Here is a 14,468-nt window from a genome sequence, read left to right as displayed (position 1 = left end):
GCCTTGCAGAGCCATGTCCTGCCTCACACGGCAGTTGGGATTTTCTGGAGTTAGAAATCCATGGAATTTTTTTTTTTAGAAGTCCATGGAATCCATGGAATATTTCCTTTGAGGTGTTTGTGGCTGTCAGTATTGTCACTCTTTGTGCTGCTGAACATGTCCTGGCTGCAGGCTGCCCACAGATCCCTGTGTTCACCTCTCTCGTGCAGGGGTATTGAAGGTGGTGCAGCCCAGCTTTATCAGTTTGACCTGAAATCAACTGCATACTGTCACACCAGACAGATCAACAGCAACAGAACAAAATATTTAATGATTAAGTAGGTGATAAGGTCAGGCTTGCAGTAGTTGGATTGCAAACAGAGCAACAGCAAAACAAACGCAGGCAAGCGCAGCAGCAGAGGCTTCCTTGTCACAGAGCACTCCCTGAGCTGGGGCTGTGGTACAGCCCTGACCAAGGGCAACACCAGCACAAGTAGAAGGTGCAGAATCACTGTGAGAGAGCTGCCTTTAGTTGTGTGAACTGAAGCTAGTGAGGAGAGTCAGTATCTTGGCCAGAGGCCGCTGTACTTTGTCATCCCTTCATATTCTTTCTCCTTTCTTTCCTTCCATTTGCACACAGCTCAGCTTTAAACAACAGTAATTTCAGTTTTATGCCCCATTTTCAGTCAAATGGACCTATTCATCACAATACCCCTGGTAATTGAGACTGAAGTTTGGAATTAGGAGTTTGTGGATGATAGTTCACCCTGCAATCAGTGCAGAGGTGAGAAATGACAACCTCATGGCAGCTGATTCATCCCCTGAAGGAGCCTTTCTCTCTGTGAAGGGTAGAGAAGATCTGCAGAGCAAGTACAGCCCCCGAGGTGCAGGTAGAGCAGGGAGCAGGGGCTGAGCCTCTCCCAGCTCTCTGCTGGAGCGTGGCAGTCCCTGCCCAGCCCCAGCTCACTGCCCTGCCGCAGGCTGGTATCGCTTCAGCTGATTCAGAAACTCTTCCCTTGCCATGGCTGCTCATTTTCTGCCAGCTTAGGGATCCAAGATGGCCTAATAAGGGATTGGACAAGTGCCAGAGCCAGCATGAAGCCAGGAGAGGTGAGGGAGTGGTAGAAATGCCTTAGGCATTTCTGCAGAAGCAGAAAGCTGCTCAATTGGCCCCATCATAAATGGGCTGTTCAGCATGAAGTGCCTGTGTGAGGTGGAAAGAACCCATTTCCCAAAGCATTTAGATGTTTTCTGATAACTGTCCCGTGCCTGGGTCTTGGCATCAGCCTGTGTCACACCCTTGTGTCTGGGACTCTGTAATAAAGATAAGGCAGGTTGTGTGGCACAATGGAAGCTCAGTCTGAGGCTCAGCTGAACAACCATCCTGAGGAGATTTCCAGATCCTTTGAGTGTCTCTTGTCTCCAGCTGGGCCACTTATAATCAGCTTTGCTATAGGGCTTGGACTTTGGGCTGAGAAATCCCCCATAGAGGCTGCCAGGGGAGAGCTCTGATGGGTTACATCTACAGAGGAGGTCTGAAGGCATTTCTCTCTTTCAAACTGCCCTGAAAACAGGAACTCTGATGTGCTGTTCCAGGAATGAATCACATTTTCTGAGAGCAGGACTTAGAGCTGTCTGAAGGGTTTGCATTATACAGACATTGCAAGAGCTGTTGGAAAGGATGTCACAAATGAGAGAAAATAAAGTAACAGCGCTGATGTCTCCTTCCCCTAAAGCTCAGGGACAGCTTTTCCCCACTGTAGCTAGATTTGCTTTAAAGCTTGAAGTGTTCACTACTCTAATGCTGTGTTGTTTGATCATTCACAGGGCACAGCACAGACCAGGTGAGGCATGGGAGTCAAGGTGAAGCCAACATCAGCAGTGAGATCCAGGTCTGACTTCTCCACTCCTGGAGGAGGCTGGAAAACAAATCTGCGGAGCAAGCCCGAAAAGAAGAGGAACAGCTCCATCCTGGCCAGTCCTTCACCAAGGCAAGCCCTTCTCCCTGAAGACAACCAGGGGAGAAGTTAATGGTCAGCACAGTAACTGTTAGTGTTGATGTCTGAGACATTCTAAACAGGAGATAGTCTGGAAGAGCAGGCTGCTGAGGTAGGAAATTTTCCCTTCCTTCTCTCTGTGTATATTAGAGTGCTACTGATTTGGTCTCAAACTACACAGAAGTCTTTAGAAATATGAAATTGTTCAGTGACTGTGAGTAAATCCATGTCTCCCATCTCTGTCAAAGAAGAGGTGGTTACCTACAGCAGTGGTGGATAGGAGAAATGACCAGAAATCCTTTACCCTCTGTTCTGTGTCCCTGGTTTTCATACTTTTTTTTCCTGAAATCAGGGGGAACTGCCATTAGCCTTGTACCCACACCCCTCTTACCTATGGAGAATGGAATAAATGCTTCTCTCCTAATGAAGTTCCCATTGGCATCAAGGAAATGGGAAGGGTTGAACTGATGCGGGGTTTTCCAGTGTAACTCGTCATTCAGAGCAGAGGTCAGCAGTGGAATAATCTCAGTACCCTGAAAGGGATCAAAGAAACTCATGGAACAGGAGATCACTCCCTTACATGAGACAGACTGTGTTCTTTTTCTTAATGTGAAGGGGCAAATAAGACATGACTGATAGAACTGGGGAATGTCTCTCTGCCCCATCGTGGCTCTGTCTGTTTTCAGTAACTGCTGTTTTATTTTTTGGACCACAAAACATTCCTTTCTTACACAGTCAGATCTTTCAACAAAGGTGCTGGGGTAGAGGTCCCACATTTGACATAAAAAGGTTCAAACCGGTGTGATTTAATTAAATCTCTGGTTAATCATGATTCAAACAACTGTACCAGACCACAATCCATTGTATGTTTACAGTAATTATCCTGGATCTGAGACAAAGGGTCACAGCACAGACTAAACCATGCATCACCGTGTCTTTAGTTATTTATGTGTTTCTTCATCTACTTTAAAGAAAGCTGTGAGGAATCTGTGCAGCACAAGCTGGCAGCCTCAGAGCTCACCTTAGGAATCACGTAGCCTCGGAAATTCACATTTCTGGGAGTCGATCGGGATACACCCATGGGGACGATATTGGCAAACCTTTGTATTTCGTGTATTACTGCTTCTGTGTAAGGCATTTTTTTCCTGTCCTCCAACTTAGGCAGCTCTCCTGGTTCAATGACATGGTTCATTTCTTCCTGAATCTTTCCTTGGAGGGAGGAAAGGATTAAGAAGCTGATAACAATCTCATCTTGTAACTGAAATGGCTACCAGTTTGGCAGAGAGGAGGAAAAGGGAAAGCTGTAAATATCTGGGAAGGGCAGAAGTGGGTAAGTCAGAGCATGGTGGGGTTCTTTCAGGTTTGTTGTTGAGCTAAGGCAGCTTGAATGGAGTCACTACAGTCCATCTCATGCCTGACTCTCATTACACACCTTTGTTACCCCATAACCTCCAACAGAAACCAGATCAGAATCAGCTCCTGAGGGGACCTTGAGTGACGTAAGCCCATAGCCTGCAGGTGAATTACCAGGAGCTTTACTGTGTCTGTAGGCTGCCCCTCAGCCTCTCCCACTTGGCTGGGCTGGTTTATTGCAATCCAGCTGAATAAAATTCCTTTGTAAAGTCAACGCTTGCTGTCTCTCTCAGAGCGCTGAGAATAATTACTCTAGGCAGCACTGAATGAGTTCCACTCCCTTCCACAACCAAAGACTTAAGCATGCAACAATAAATTGTACAAGAGATGTGTCCTCCTTACTCTGAATTTCTGGGTATTTCATCATCAGCAGCAGCCCCCAGCGCACAGTTGTGGATGTGGTCTCAGTCCCAGCAGCAAAGAGGTCCAGGGTTGAAAACATCAGGTTTCCATTGCTGAATGCAGTGTGTGGTTTCTTTGACTCCTTCAAAACATGGGGGTAATACAGCAAGTGATACCCATATGTGACTGTGTTGCCACCATTTTTATCTGCATTTTAGCCTTCTGTGACTTTATATGTGCTGTAAAACTGAATATTTAGTCTTTTAGCATTACGGCCTATGCTATGTGGAATTCGTCTGGTCCCAAGCATATGTGTAATCCCCAAGTCTAGATATTAGAAAAAATTCCAGTGAATTGGAATTTATTTATCACTGTACCATTCTTGCAGGAAGGTTTGGGATGATCTCCTCCTTATGTGTGCTGAGTGGGAACTTATTTCCCTCTCATGGGATGTCTTGACAACTAAATCCCTTTAACCAACAGTTCCAGTGGGGCCATGAGCAAATCCAGCACAGCTCAGTGTGTGATATAGTCTTTGATATATTCTGCTCACTGCACTTCTTGGGTTTCCACTCACTGCCAGTCCCTGACAGATGGCCTGTCCTAAGTCAGAGCTAAGGGAAGGGAAGAAAAAGGCACTGGGACTCAGCTTTAAAGTACCTGTTTTTGCTTCACCAGGAAGGCATCAACAAAGCCTGTTAAGTCATTTTCATTAAGCTCCTCTTTGTGTTCCTGGAAGAGCTTCTGGAGAAAAGCATTCAATTCAAGGATGTTTTGTAGCACAGTCTTGGAAGCTCCAGACAGAAATCCAAGGGATGGGTAGAAGTTATATAACTGCAAGACAAGTTTTACTGTTAATTGGCATTTTTGAACACATACTGGTATCTCAAATCACACTGCTGGTCCCTTGTCCTATGCCCTGACATTTGAGGCTATAATTCCCCCCTTCTACAGTCCAAGGAACTCTGGATTCCTGCAGAAATAGAATGTTCCTTCTGTAATTCAAGGAGGCAGGTTTGGGACTGTGCTTCTGCTCTTCAAAGAGGGTAAAGTTGTTCCTTTTGGATTTTTTTTTCTTTTACTAATAGGTTTAACTGAGTAAGTACAGGAGCCTGTGAATCTGTGCATTGCAGATACAGAACCACAGATGTGTTCTGTACAGGCTGACTGGCTGATAATGTTCTTGTTCCCAAGAAGAAATATGTGGGAGGCCAGAAGAACAAATGCTGAAACTGGATATTCCCCAAAAACCGTAAAATTAAGCTCTTACCTGCACCATAGGGGAGCCCAACAGCTTAGTATTTTGATTTATCAGCTTCAGCAAAGTTAGAAATACTGGATCATCATATTCAAACCTCTCTCCAAACAATATAGAGCAGATGACATTGGATACAGCATTGTTGAGAATCATTTTTGTATCAAATGGTTTCCCTGTATTTCAAGCAATGAAAACAAATGACAAAATGACTATGCTCATTTCAATCTGGTTTCCTATGGAAATGTAGTCCTGAGCTCCCAAAGAAAACTCATTCCCCACCCAGAATTCATAGCAGGGAATTTTGTTTCAGTGTTTTAAGGCCTTGGTTCAATACCCTAATGCACTTTATGCTGAACTTTAACCACGAGATACCATTTGCTCAGAGTTAAACTTTCATTAATCTTTATTGTTCTGCTAGACCTGTTCTCTGTCTCTGGATGAAAGACTTGACACTCACCATGATAGGATTCAAAATATTTGATAAGGGAATTTACTTCCTCCAGGATTCGGGTCTCAAGGGTTCTCTTTCCCATTCCAAAGTCTCTCAGTGTGGACAAGGTAAATCTTCTCATTGTTTTCCACATCTCTCCATGGCTGAATGCTATGCCTAAAATAAATGTGTAACATCCTTATGGCACCTGTGGTTCATAAATTTTCTTACACACTGGTGCCTCCTAAGATCACAAAAACTGATCTGTAAGAGGACAGTGCTCTCTGCTCTGAGGATGTAATGAGCAGAGACAAAACTTATCCAAGCAAAAGGTCAGTTACCATTTCCTTGTGTCATTTTTCTAAATATGGGTATTTCTGCCCTCTCTCCAAACTCTTCAGCATGATTTAAAAGGGCATCCTTGATGGTTTCATATCCAGCCAGTACCACGACCTTCCTGGGTCCAAAATGCACCGTGAAGACGCTGCCATAGATCTTAGAGAGCTGTCAAGGTGAATAAATATGTTAATTCAAAACCAGATCTGGACTCAAACACTAGTACTGGCCACTCAGGGTGGTTTCTAGACCAAAAGGAGCCTCCCAGCCCTGCCTGATGTCTCCAGGTGCTGCTGTAATGAGCAGCAGCTATCGATTGCCAGCATCTCTGCTTGCACCCTGTTTGCACAACAAGGTGTCTGCTATCACTGCCCCAATCAGGGGAGTCAGTAGAGTGCCACTGCATTCCTGTGGTGTTCTGCAGTAGCAGACCAGCAATACCACCTTGGGAGGCTGGCTAGAGAATGCTGCTGCAGGCAGGCCTGTTTGTTGTAGTGCTGGTGACCTGAGGCAAGCAGGCGTGCACACACCTTTGAGGCTGAAGCCACAAACCCTGCAGAAACAAAGCCAGACAATAACTCTTTCTTTCAGGACAGCACTTGTCTCTAATTATGGCAAGGTGGGTAGTGTTGCAGTCATTATGGAATTATTTGCTGGCCACCAGAAACTTGAATCTGACTAGGAAGCATATTCTGGTAGATAATGTCACAGGAGTGTTAGGCATTTATAGCAAATTAAAAATGAATCATCTGTTACCCTGAAAGGTAGCTTTGACAAGCTAATCATTCACTTGGTATTTTAGGCTTCGTTTGAACACACTGCAAGCCATCCTCTCCAAATGTCTTCTTGTTTCTGATGTGCCTGGCTTACCATTTTCTATGCATTAGATAGATTCCACAAATTGAATTTCAGATTAGAAGCAGCTCCTGTTATTACACCAGACAAATTGAATTTGTTTTCATCAAGCAGTGGTTTGACGGCTTGGGAGATAACATTAGCACTGGTTCTTCCATCCCTGGCAGCTCACAGAGCAAGTGGCAGAGCCAGGGGCAGGGAATCACAGCTGCTCTGAGCCTTCCTTTGGCCATCTCCTTGCATTAGTGCTTCTTGGCAGCCCCTCTGGTTTTGCTCAGCAGCACAAGTATTGGATATGGCAGGCCTGAAAGCCCAAATAAAGCTCCTTGGTAGATTATGGGAAATTAGTCTGGTGCTGCCACGTGATATTTGTATCATAAAATCCCCCAGTACTGCCAAAAATAGCTCATAAATAGTTTCATACTGACATCCTCAAACATACCCAGGAGCTCAGGACCAGAAGCCCATCAGAACTGATCTCTACACAACCCTCTGCCCCATAAATCAGGGCAGATGGGCACTGTGTGCCTGCTGTAGGAATTCTGTGCTTTGACAACACAGGATGCCCTTTCTTCCACAGCTAACAGGAGGATTGCAGTGTCTGCACTGCCCTCCCACTGCAGATGCTCAAGGAGTTCTCTGGGGACCCGCTTTCCCCCACCATAGTGTCCAGCCAGCAGCACACACACAGGGCATGTGACAGGTCCCTCACAGCACCTCAACTGTCTCTACAGCAACCAGATAAAATCTGCATTCCCACTCAATTGTCCCCAGGTCCCTGTGGGAACACAGCAGACACTTTCTCAAACAAACATTGCCCCTGGCTTTTTAATATTTAAGTGGGTTTTTTTCCTCTCTCTCTCTTTTAGAAATTTAAGTATCCATGGAGCTGTGTAAGAAAAAGTAATTTGATTAGTTAGACACATAAAATCCATGCATTGAGTCCTCAACCATCCTGAGCAGTGTGTGCAGGGGGAGGGCTGGGGAGGCAAAGTTCTGCTGTGCATTGCAGAGATGTAATTAGTTTTGGGAAAAAAATTGTCTCTCTGGGGATGATGCCTTTCCTTGCTTCATCCCTTCCATCCACCCATCCTTCCTAGAGGTCTCGTGGCAGTGAGACCTCTCTTGATGGCAACACAAGTCTTTTACCTGCAGCCATTGAAGGGCTCAAAATACCAACAATTTGGAGTGGATTGTGAGGGGTGGGAGGTCTACACTTGGGTGTGTATAAAGAAAGGAGTGTTTGTTTTATGTTCATATATATAAATACAAGTGTGTGTGTGTGTGCACCTCTGAAGATAAAGTTGTTCTGCCTGTGTGCCACATATCTCATTGCTGCCCTCCACACAAAGCAAGCAGAACCACATCTCTATTTCCCCAGCTGCATTTCTCATTGCAGGAATTGCACATTTCCCCCTGCCTGCTGGCTCAGCCCCTACCTCTGTCAGCGACTGGAACGGCTTTTTCAGGTCCACCACGTTCAGGTTCCCGATCACAGGAAGAGGTCGTGGCCCAGGGGGCAAATTGCAAACGGACTTCTTGGAGCTGGAGAGAAAGTACAGGAGAGCAAAGAGCCCTGCTGCCAAACAGAGCAGCGAGCAGGAGCCCAGGTACTGCAGGAGACTCTGCACAGCCATGTCCAGAGGCAGCTGAGGGTAGGAGCATCTCGGGGTCCCTTTATAGCCCTTCTGTCATTGCCTGAACACACCTTCTGGGGAAGTGGTTACACAGAGAAAAGGGCTCTGCAGACTTGTTTACATCCACTGAGACCAGATGTACTCCATTTTCCTGCCAGATGAAACACCCTCTTTTATTCTGAACCATGGATTATCATAATCCAGAGCTTTTATTTCACCTACAACACTGGGACGAGGTGTTTGTTTTCCAGTGACTATCTGTGTTATGAGCATGTTGTTCTCTATGTGATTTCAGGGTCAGAACTCAAGGACAGGAGCCATGCTGGATGCTGTCCCTGTGCCAGGTCACAGGACTCATCTGGACCCCGGTGATGCAATGGAGGAAGCAGGGCACAGGTGGGAAAGCCCACAACAATTCACAGCCCAGGGTAAGCAAGCCCTTGGGGAGGACAAGACTGACCATGGACAAGCTGGAATGGTGGGATGAAGATGTGTTAATCAGGATTGCTGACAGGAGCAGATCTATTTACAGGTGAGAGCTCTGATTCTTTTTGCTTTCCTGCTACCCCACTAAAATCATCTCCTTGAGCAAATCAGTGGTTTTTATTGCTAACATTGTTACTTTGTCCCAAAAATCCCTTACCAGCAATCCCAAAATGTCAGTCACTGTTTGGCAGTTTAGTGCCCAGAGAGCTGTGTGCCTGGATGGCCAAGCCTGCCTCAGCAGCTGGGGATGATTCCCTCTGTTTATGAACAGCTGCATGTCATCCTCTAGGAGAAACTGTCCCCTGCAGGCAATCCTGCCTGGATTGGGAAAGAGATCCTGAATCCTGCTAACCTGGGAGGAGCCAGGATCAGGCTGCAGCTGGCCAGGCAGAGGATGGAGGTGCCAGGCAGGAGGAGCACATGGCAGCAGTCCTGGCCCTGCAGGGACTGAGTCATGTCCCAAGCCCAAGCAAGAGCCCACGTGCCCAGGTGACAGCTCCAAGAGCCACCCCCACCCTCTGCATCCTTGGGGGATGACAACAAAGCAGAAATGACCGAGAGCAGGAAGCCACTTGTAGAAATGGTGGCTCTGGGGGAAGGAGCTGATTTGATGCTCTATCCCATATTTTCCAGCGGGGATATTTTACTCCCCAGTTGCAGATTCTGGCAGATTACTGGGCTGTGCTGCTGTTGAACCCTTTAGAAATCTTTAGTTTAATAATTCTTTTGCTAGAATTCTCCAAGACTCCCAGGTGCAGGCTACACTGATGGCAAAATGATGATTATTTATTAATAATAATAAAAGTACATTAGCCGAGGGCAAGGGGAATCAATAAACTCTAACTAGATTGACATGAAAAAGCTGCCTGCAGATCTGCCTGCTCTCCAAGGCTTGTTTATCAGGAGAGGAGTTTTTCACAAGGGGAACTTCCCTGTGCAGAAGAGGACCAGGCAGGGTGGGCAAAGAAAGGAGGGCAATGGATGGTCACATCCATCTCAATATTTGCTGCACAGCTGAGAGGTCTTGGCCTGCACCCTCCTCTCCCAGACATTTCCAAGAATATCCTGTTCTGCCAGATTCTTCTCTGAGCAAATGGTGTGATTGCTGAGACTCCTAAGACTTTATAATATGCAGTAAGAGGGAGGAAAAAGCCCTGCATGGGGCCAGTTGGGTACCAAAGGAGGAAATCTGTTCCTGTTTACACAGAGCTCTGTTGGAGCCAGAGCAAGGAAAATCACCTTCCCTAAGCCTTCAGTCTGTGGTGACAATATGGAGTGAGGCCCTTTTTCAATCAGTGAGCCCCTGGACCTGCAGCCTGCTGGACTGAAGCCATGGAGAAAGGAGGGATGAGCTCTCCAGAGGGAGGGAATCTTTGCAGTTTTAAAATAGAACCAATGTGATGCTCTCGCATCCCTCAGCTCCCAGGGTGCAATCCTGAGCACAGCCTGCAGCCACAGGCTTGCAGGTGAGGATCCCGCACAGCACTGAGGTAAAACATTGCTCCCAGCTCTCATCTTTGTCTTTCTACCAGCCCAGGGCAGAACCCCTTCAGGTGAGCAGAGTTTGTGGGCACAGCCCAGGGGACTCATCAGTTCCTCCTGGGCAATGAGCCTGCCTTAAACACCTCAGTAACTCATCTGGAGAAGGTCACATCACCTCCTCATGGCACACAGGTGAACAGAGCTACAGTAACTGTAGGATAATGCAGGGAAAGGGTTGTTTTAAGGCCATAATTCAGTCAATGACTGCTGATAACATCATAAACCAGCAGAGTGAGCACCAAGTGCCTGTGTGCCTTGCAAGGCTCTGCCACTGCTTTACAGCCCCCAGAGATGCCTATCAGCCCATGCATTGTTATCAGGGACATTTAAAGCCTGAGCACACCCTATTAAACATTAACATTTTTAAAGACCCAGATGTGTTAAAACTCAGGCTGCTCCTCGCTAATGGATTTTGCTTGCCTTGACAAATGCCAGTGCAAAAAGAAATCAAAAGCTTTCCGACTCTGACCTCTTTCAATTTTTCATCATTATTGCATTGTTTTATTGGATTACACCCACTTCTTCCCATCCTGCAAATCTGTGTTTCTACAGGATCACTACAGGGTAGTGTTCTCAAGTGTTCACTTTGCTCATTTTTATACAAATGATTCTTTAATTTCTTTTCATTTGTCTGTCAAACCAGTGTGGGCTGCAAATCTACTCTGGGAAGAAAGACTCCTGAAAAAATATTTTTTAAAATCTTTATTTCATGGCATTTTTTTAAAAAAAAAGAGATTCCTGGGTTGATTTTTTTTTCCCATGTTCTGAGTTGAAAGATTATATGTGATGAGTCTGGTCATTGGGAGAAAATAAAAAAATCTGTGCATGAGATTAGTGCATTGTCCCTGTGCAGAGCCTAAGGTTAGAGTATTTCTTTCCCACTTGTGTTAAGCATTTACCATTCTTGAGAACTTTGTTGCTTTTAAAAGCCTCCTTCTTGGACTGAATAGATGACATTCCTTCAAGAGTCTCACCCAGTGAGAAGACACATAGGAGATCCTTGGCTTTGGTGCTGATAATGTACTTTTTAATATAATTTTATATCTACAAAAATATTTACAGTAAAATCCCTTACAACTGTAGCTAGAACCATGGTCTTCCATTTACCCCAACAAGTCAAGGCAGCCTGACCTGGGAGGTGAGTATTGGGTAGGTTGGGTTATGAAGAGATGATTTTCAAAATACAGCTGATAAATCAAATGCCTCAACACAGCTGCAAGGATTTTTTGTTCTGGGTCTCTGGCTTCTGTCTCTCTCAACAACATATTGCAGAAATTGAGTTAATCCAAGAGAAATTTGAGGCATATCATGAAGGGTGATTAGTTGGTTTCTACAGGAGCAGGGTCCCACATCTTCCTTTTGGGCCCCTCTCTTGGTGCAGGTGGAGATGTGGATTTAGATGGACCAGAATTGCAATGAGCAATTTAAGATGAAGGTTTGTTTCACCTCTCAGTGCAGTTGTTGCCATTTCTACAACATTCCTCTCTAAACTGATGAGGCTTTGGCTCAGTAATAACAGAAAATGAGCTATCACTCTGTACATCTTTATGGAGCACATAACATATTAAGGCCCTGACCTTATTGGCATGAAACTACCATTTCCCTGTAAGTGCAAAACAATAATATTTCATTAATCATCCACAACAGAAATCCCCATTCCCCAGACTATTCTGGCAATATTCTGCATTTTTGCTTGTCTAGGAACCTGAATTGAAAGGGAGAAAAATGGTTTACAACAGCCTGTGGCAGTGATGGAGCAAGAGCCTTATGTAAGAGCTGGCGGAGGTGAGGCAGCAATGAGTGATCCTGGAAGGATGTTTCTCTGAGGTGTGTTCTCTCCTGGCCTGGGAACAGCAGTCTCAAGGGCACAAATTCCAGCATCTGAATGTGCTTGGTCTTGTTCAGCTCATTAATTTCCTACAGCTATCCCAAGTCAAGCTATGAAATCCCCTAGTGCTTTACTCCGAGCCTTTCATGGCTTGTCAATAAATTATTTTCCAATTAAGTACCTGATAATTTGAGTCAGCAGGCTCTTAGGAGAGGCAGCGTGGTGAGAGAGAGAAAATAATGGAAGTCATGGACGTTTCCCTGCCTGTAAAATGAATAAAGGTTCTTCTCTGAAGTGTTACTCAATTTGGTGCTTCCACAAAGCAATGGTGAGTGTGGAATAACTCCTTCTGAGGAGGTGTTTGTCCACCTGATGGATAAAAACCACCAGTGGAGTGAGTTTTCAGCACTACCTGAAACACTGGAAAAGAACAGTTTTAAATGTTACTTCAGTCCATATTAATGATGAAAGGTCTGATTCAAGCAAAGGATTTTTATTTCTTTTTTAGTGTATCAAGCTGTGTAACTTGAAAGGGAAAAAGCCAAGATTTTCCCTAGTTTGGGAAATCTTCTAATTCAAGGATTTCAATTTTTGGCAAGGGCTCGGGACTCCATGCTAGAGATACTATGAAATACCACAAATTATCTAATATCTCTTGTACAATGAGCACCCTTTTGTTGAAGCAGCTATTTCAGATTTCCCTGATGCAGTCAAAGTCTCTTGCTCCTTTGAAAGATAATATGTGAAAAACATTTCATTCTCTGTTTGTGGCACTGCTGTTTGTGGCTCTGTTTTTGTTGAGTTCTTTTGGAACTGGTTGGTTTAATCCACAAATGAGTTTTTTCCCTCACAATGATTATCTAATGGGGATTTTATTTGATCTCCTTGGGAAAAATTTATCGTGAGTTGCTGAAGCATGTGTATTAGATTGTATGAGAACCTGTACCTTTAAAGGAAATTCTAGAAGGTACAACTGGCATTTGCAATAAAAACATTAAGTAATCATAACCAAACACCTGCTACTATACCTGACCTGAATTTGAGTAACTACAACATTTAAGACTCCAAAGAAAAACCCTGAGTTAACAAATAGGTTAAAAAAAAATGGATATAATAAAATATACCAAGTTGATGTAGCCTTTGCAGAGAACCATAGAATGATTTAGTTTGGAAAAGACCCTTAAGATCATTGAGCACAACTGTTCCCCCACTAAAATCATGTCCCCAAGTGCCACATCTACATGGCTTTTAAATGCCTCCAGGGATGGGGGCTCCACCAGTGCCCTGGGCAGCCTGTGGCAATGCTTGGGGAAGTGAATTTTCCTACTATCCACACTGACACCCAACTGGGAGTCATCTACAACCTTACTGAGGGTGCCCCTGATGCCATCACCCAGATCCTTGGTAAAGGTGTTAAACAGAGCTGGAAAGGTTGGTGCTGCCTGCCTGGGAATAATTCCACTGTGGGGTCTCTGCACATCTTTTCCCCTTGACTTCTTCCTTCATCACATGGGAAATCAGCAAGTTGGCCACTGTGACAGAAAGGAAGGAATGTAATTTGGGCAGTTTGCTAAAATCAAGTGCCTTGGCACATGAATTAAATGTGTTCAGACAAAACCAAAGTTACTTCCCTGCTGCTCAGCTGGCTGAAATCTGGGAGACAGTTTGCTGCATTTATTTAAGAAAGAGGAGTATCTCCCTTTTACCATTAAGTGTTATAACGAAGTCAAGTGGAAAAGTGCTATTTACTGTATAATAAAACCCATCTATTGTTCATAGCCCTGAAAACCTAATAATAAAACCTTATATTTCAAGCTGTGCAAACCAGTTGCTTATGTAATAGAACATGGTGTAATTTTCCATTTACAATTTCAATACTGTAATAAGAAAGCAATCAAAGCATAAACAAAAGACACTTTAAATGGAGCTGCAGTTAATATTTCCATAATGGCTGTCCTTAAAAATTGAAGCTATTTCATTTCTTTTTTTTCCCAGCTTTGAATTCTTCCTGCTTAGCTCAGTCATTTAATTAAAAGAAAATCAACTTAAGAAAGATAAAATACAGTCTTAAACCAATTGCAGCTATGGGCAAAGAAGAAAAAATGTCAGTGTAATCCACGGTTAACACTTGGTGAGATAATTAAAGCTATTTCTCATCCTCCTTTCAGAAGGAGACTGTGAATCTGCGGTTTGTGCTGCAAACCTGCAGGCAAAAGGGTTTTTTTTCTTTATTGTACATCTTGAGCATCTGGAAGTTCACAATTTCTCCAGCTTCTGCCAGCACCCTCTTGGTTTTACTGCTGTCCCCCACCATTAATGCCACACAATGTGAACCCACGTGCTTGTAGGAATAACAGAATAAAAT

General features: G+C 44.5%; 1 protein-coding gene across 1 annotated transcript; it reads right to left on the bottom strand.

Annotated features, from left to right (window-relative positions):
- Positions 1-1,640: 1,640 nt before the first annotated feature.
- LOC131565465 (cytochrome P450 2K4-like) lies at positions 1,641-8,247 on the bottom strand. The gene is made up of 9 exons (XM_058816358.1): positions 8,050-8,247; positions 5,761-5,923; positions 5,447-5,596; positions 5,002-5,162; positions 4,392-4,565; positions 3,732-3,873; positions 2,998-3,185; positions 2,368-2,509; positions 1,641-1,984 (listed from the first exon to the last, which is right to left on the bottom strand). The coding sequence occupies exons 1-9, from the start codon at positions 8,245-8,247 to the stop codon at positions 1,797-1,799; spliced, it is 1,506 nt and encodes a 501-aa protein (XP_058672341.1). The 3' UTR covers positions 1,641-1,796.
- Positions 8,248-14,468: the final 6,221 nt, after the last annotated feature.

This window comes from Ammospiza caudacuta, chromosome 17 (genome assembly GCF_027887145.1).
Source record: "Ammospiza caudacuta isolate bAmmCau1 chromosome 17, bAmmCau1.pri, whole genome shotgun sequence".
Taxonomy (NCBI): Eukaryota; Metazoa; Chordata; class Aves; order Passeriformes; family Passerellidae; genus Ammospiza; species Ammospiza caudacuta.
Note: the sequence above shows the minus strand (reverse complement) of the source record. Positions and strands in the feature narration are given on the sequence as shown.

Coding starts and splice junctions, on each gene's coding strand:
- LOC131565465 (XM_058816358.1), bottom strand. CDS start 8,247: ATGGCTGTGCAGAGTCTCCTGCAGTACCTGGGCTCCTGCTCGCTGCTC. Junction 5,924..8,049: donor CGTTCCAGTCGCTGACAGAG/GTAGGGGCTGAG, acceptor TCACCTTGACAG/CTCTCTAAGATCTATGGCAG. Junction 3,186..3,731: donor GAAATACCCAGAAATTCAGA/GTAAGGAGGACA, acceptor CCTCCCTCCAAG/GAAAGATTCAGGAAGAAATG.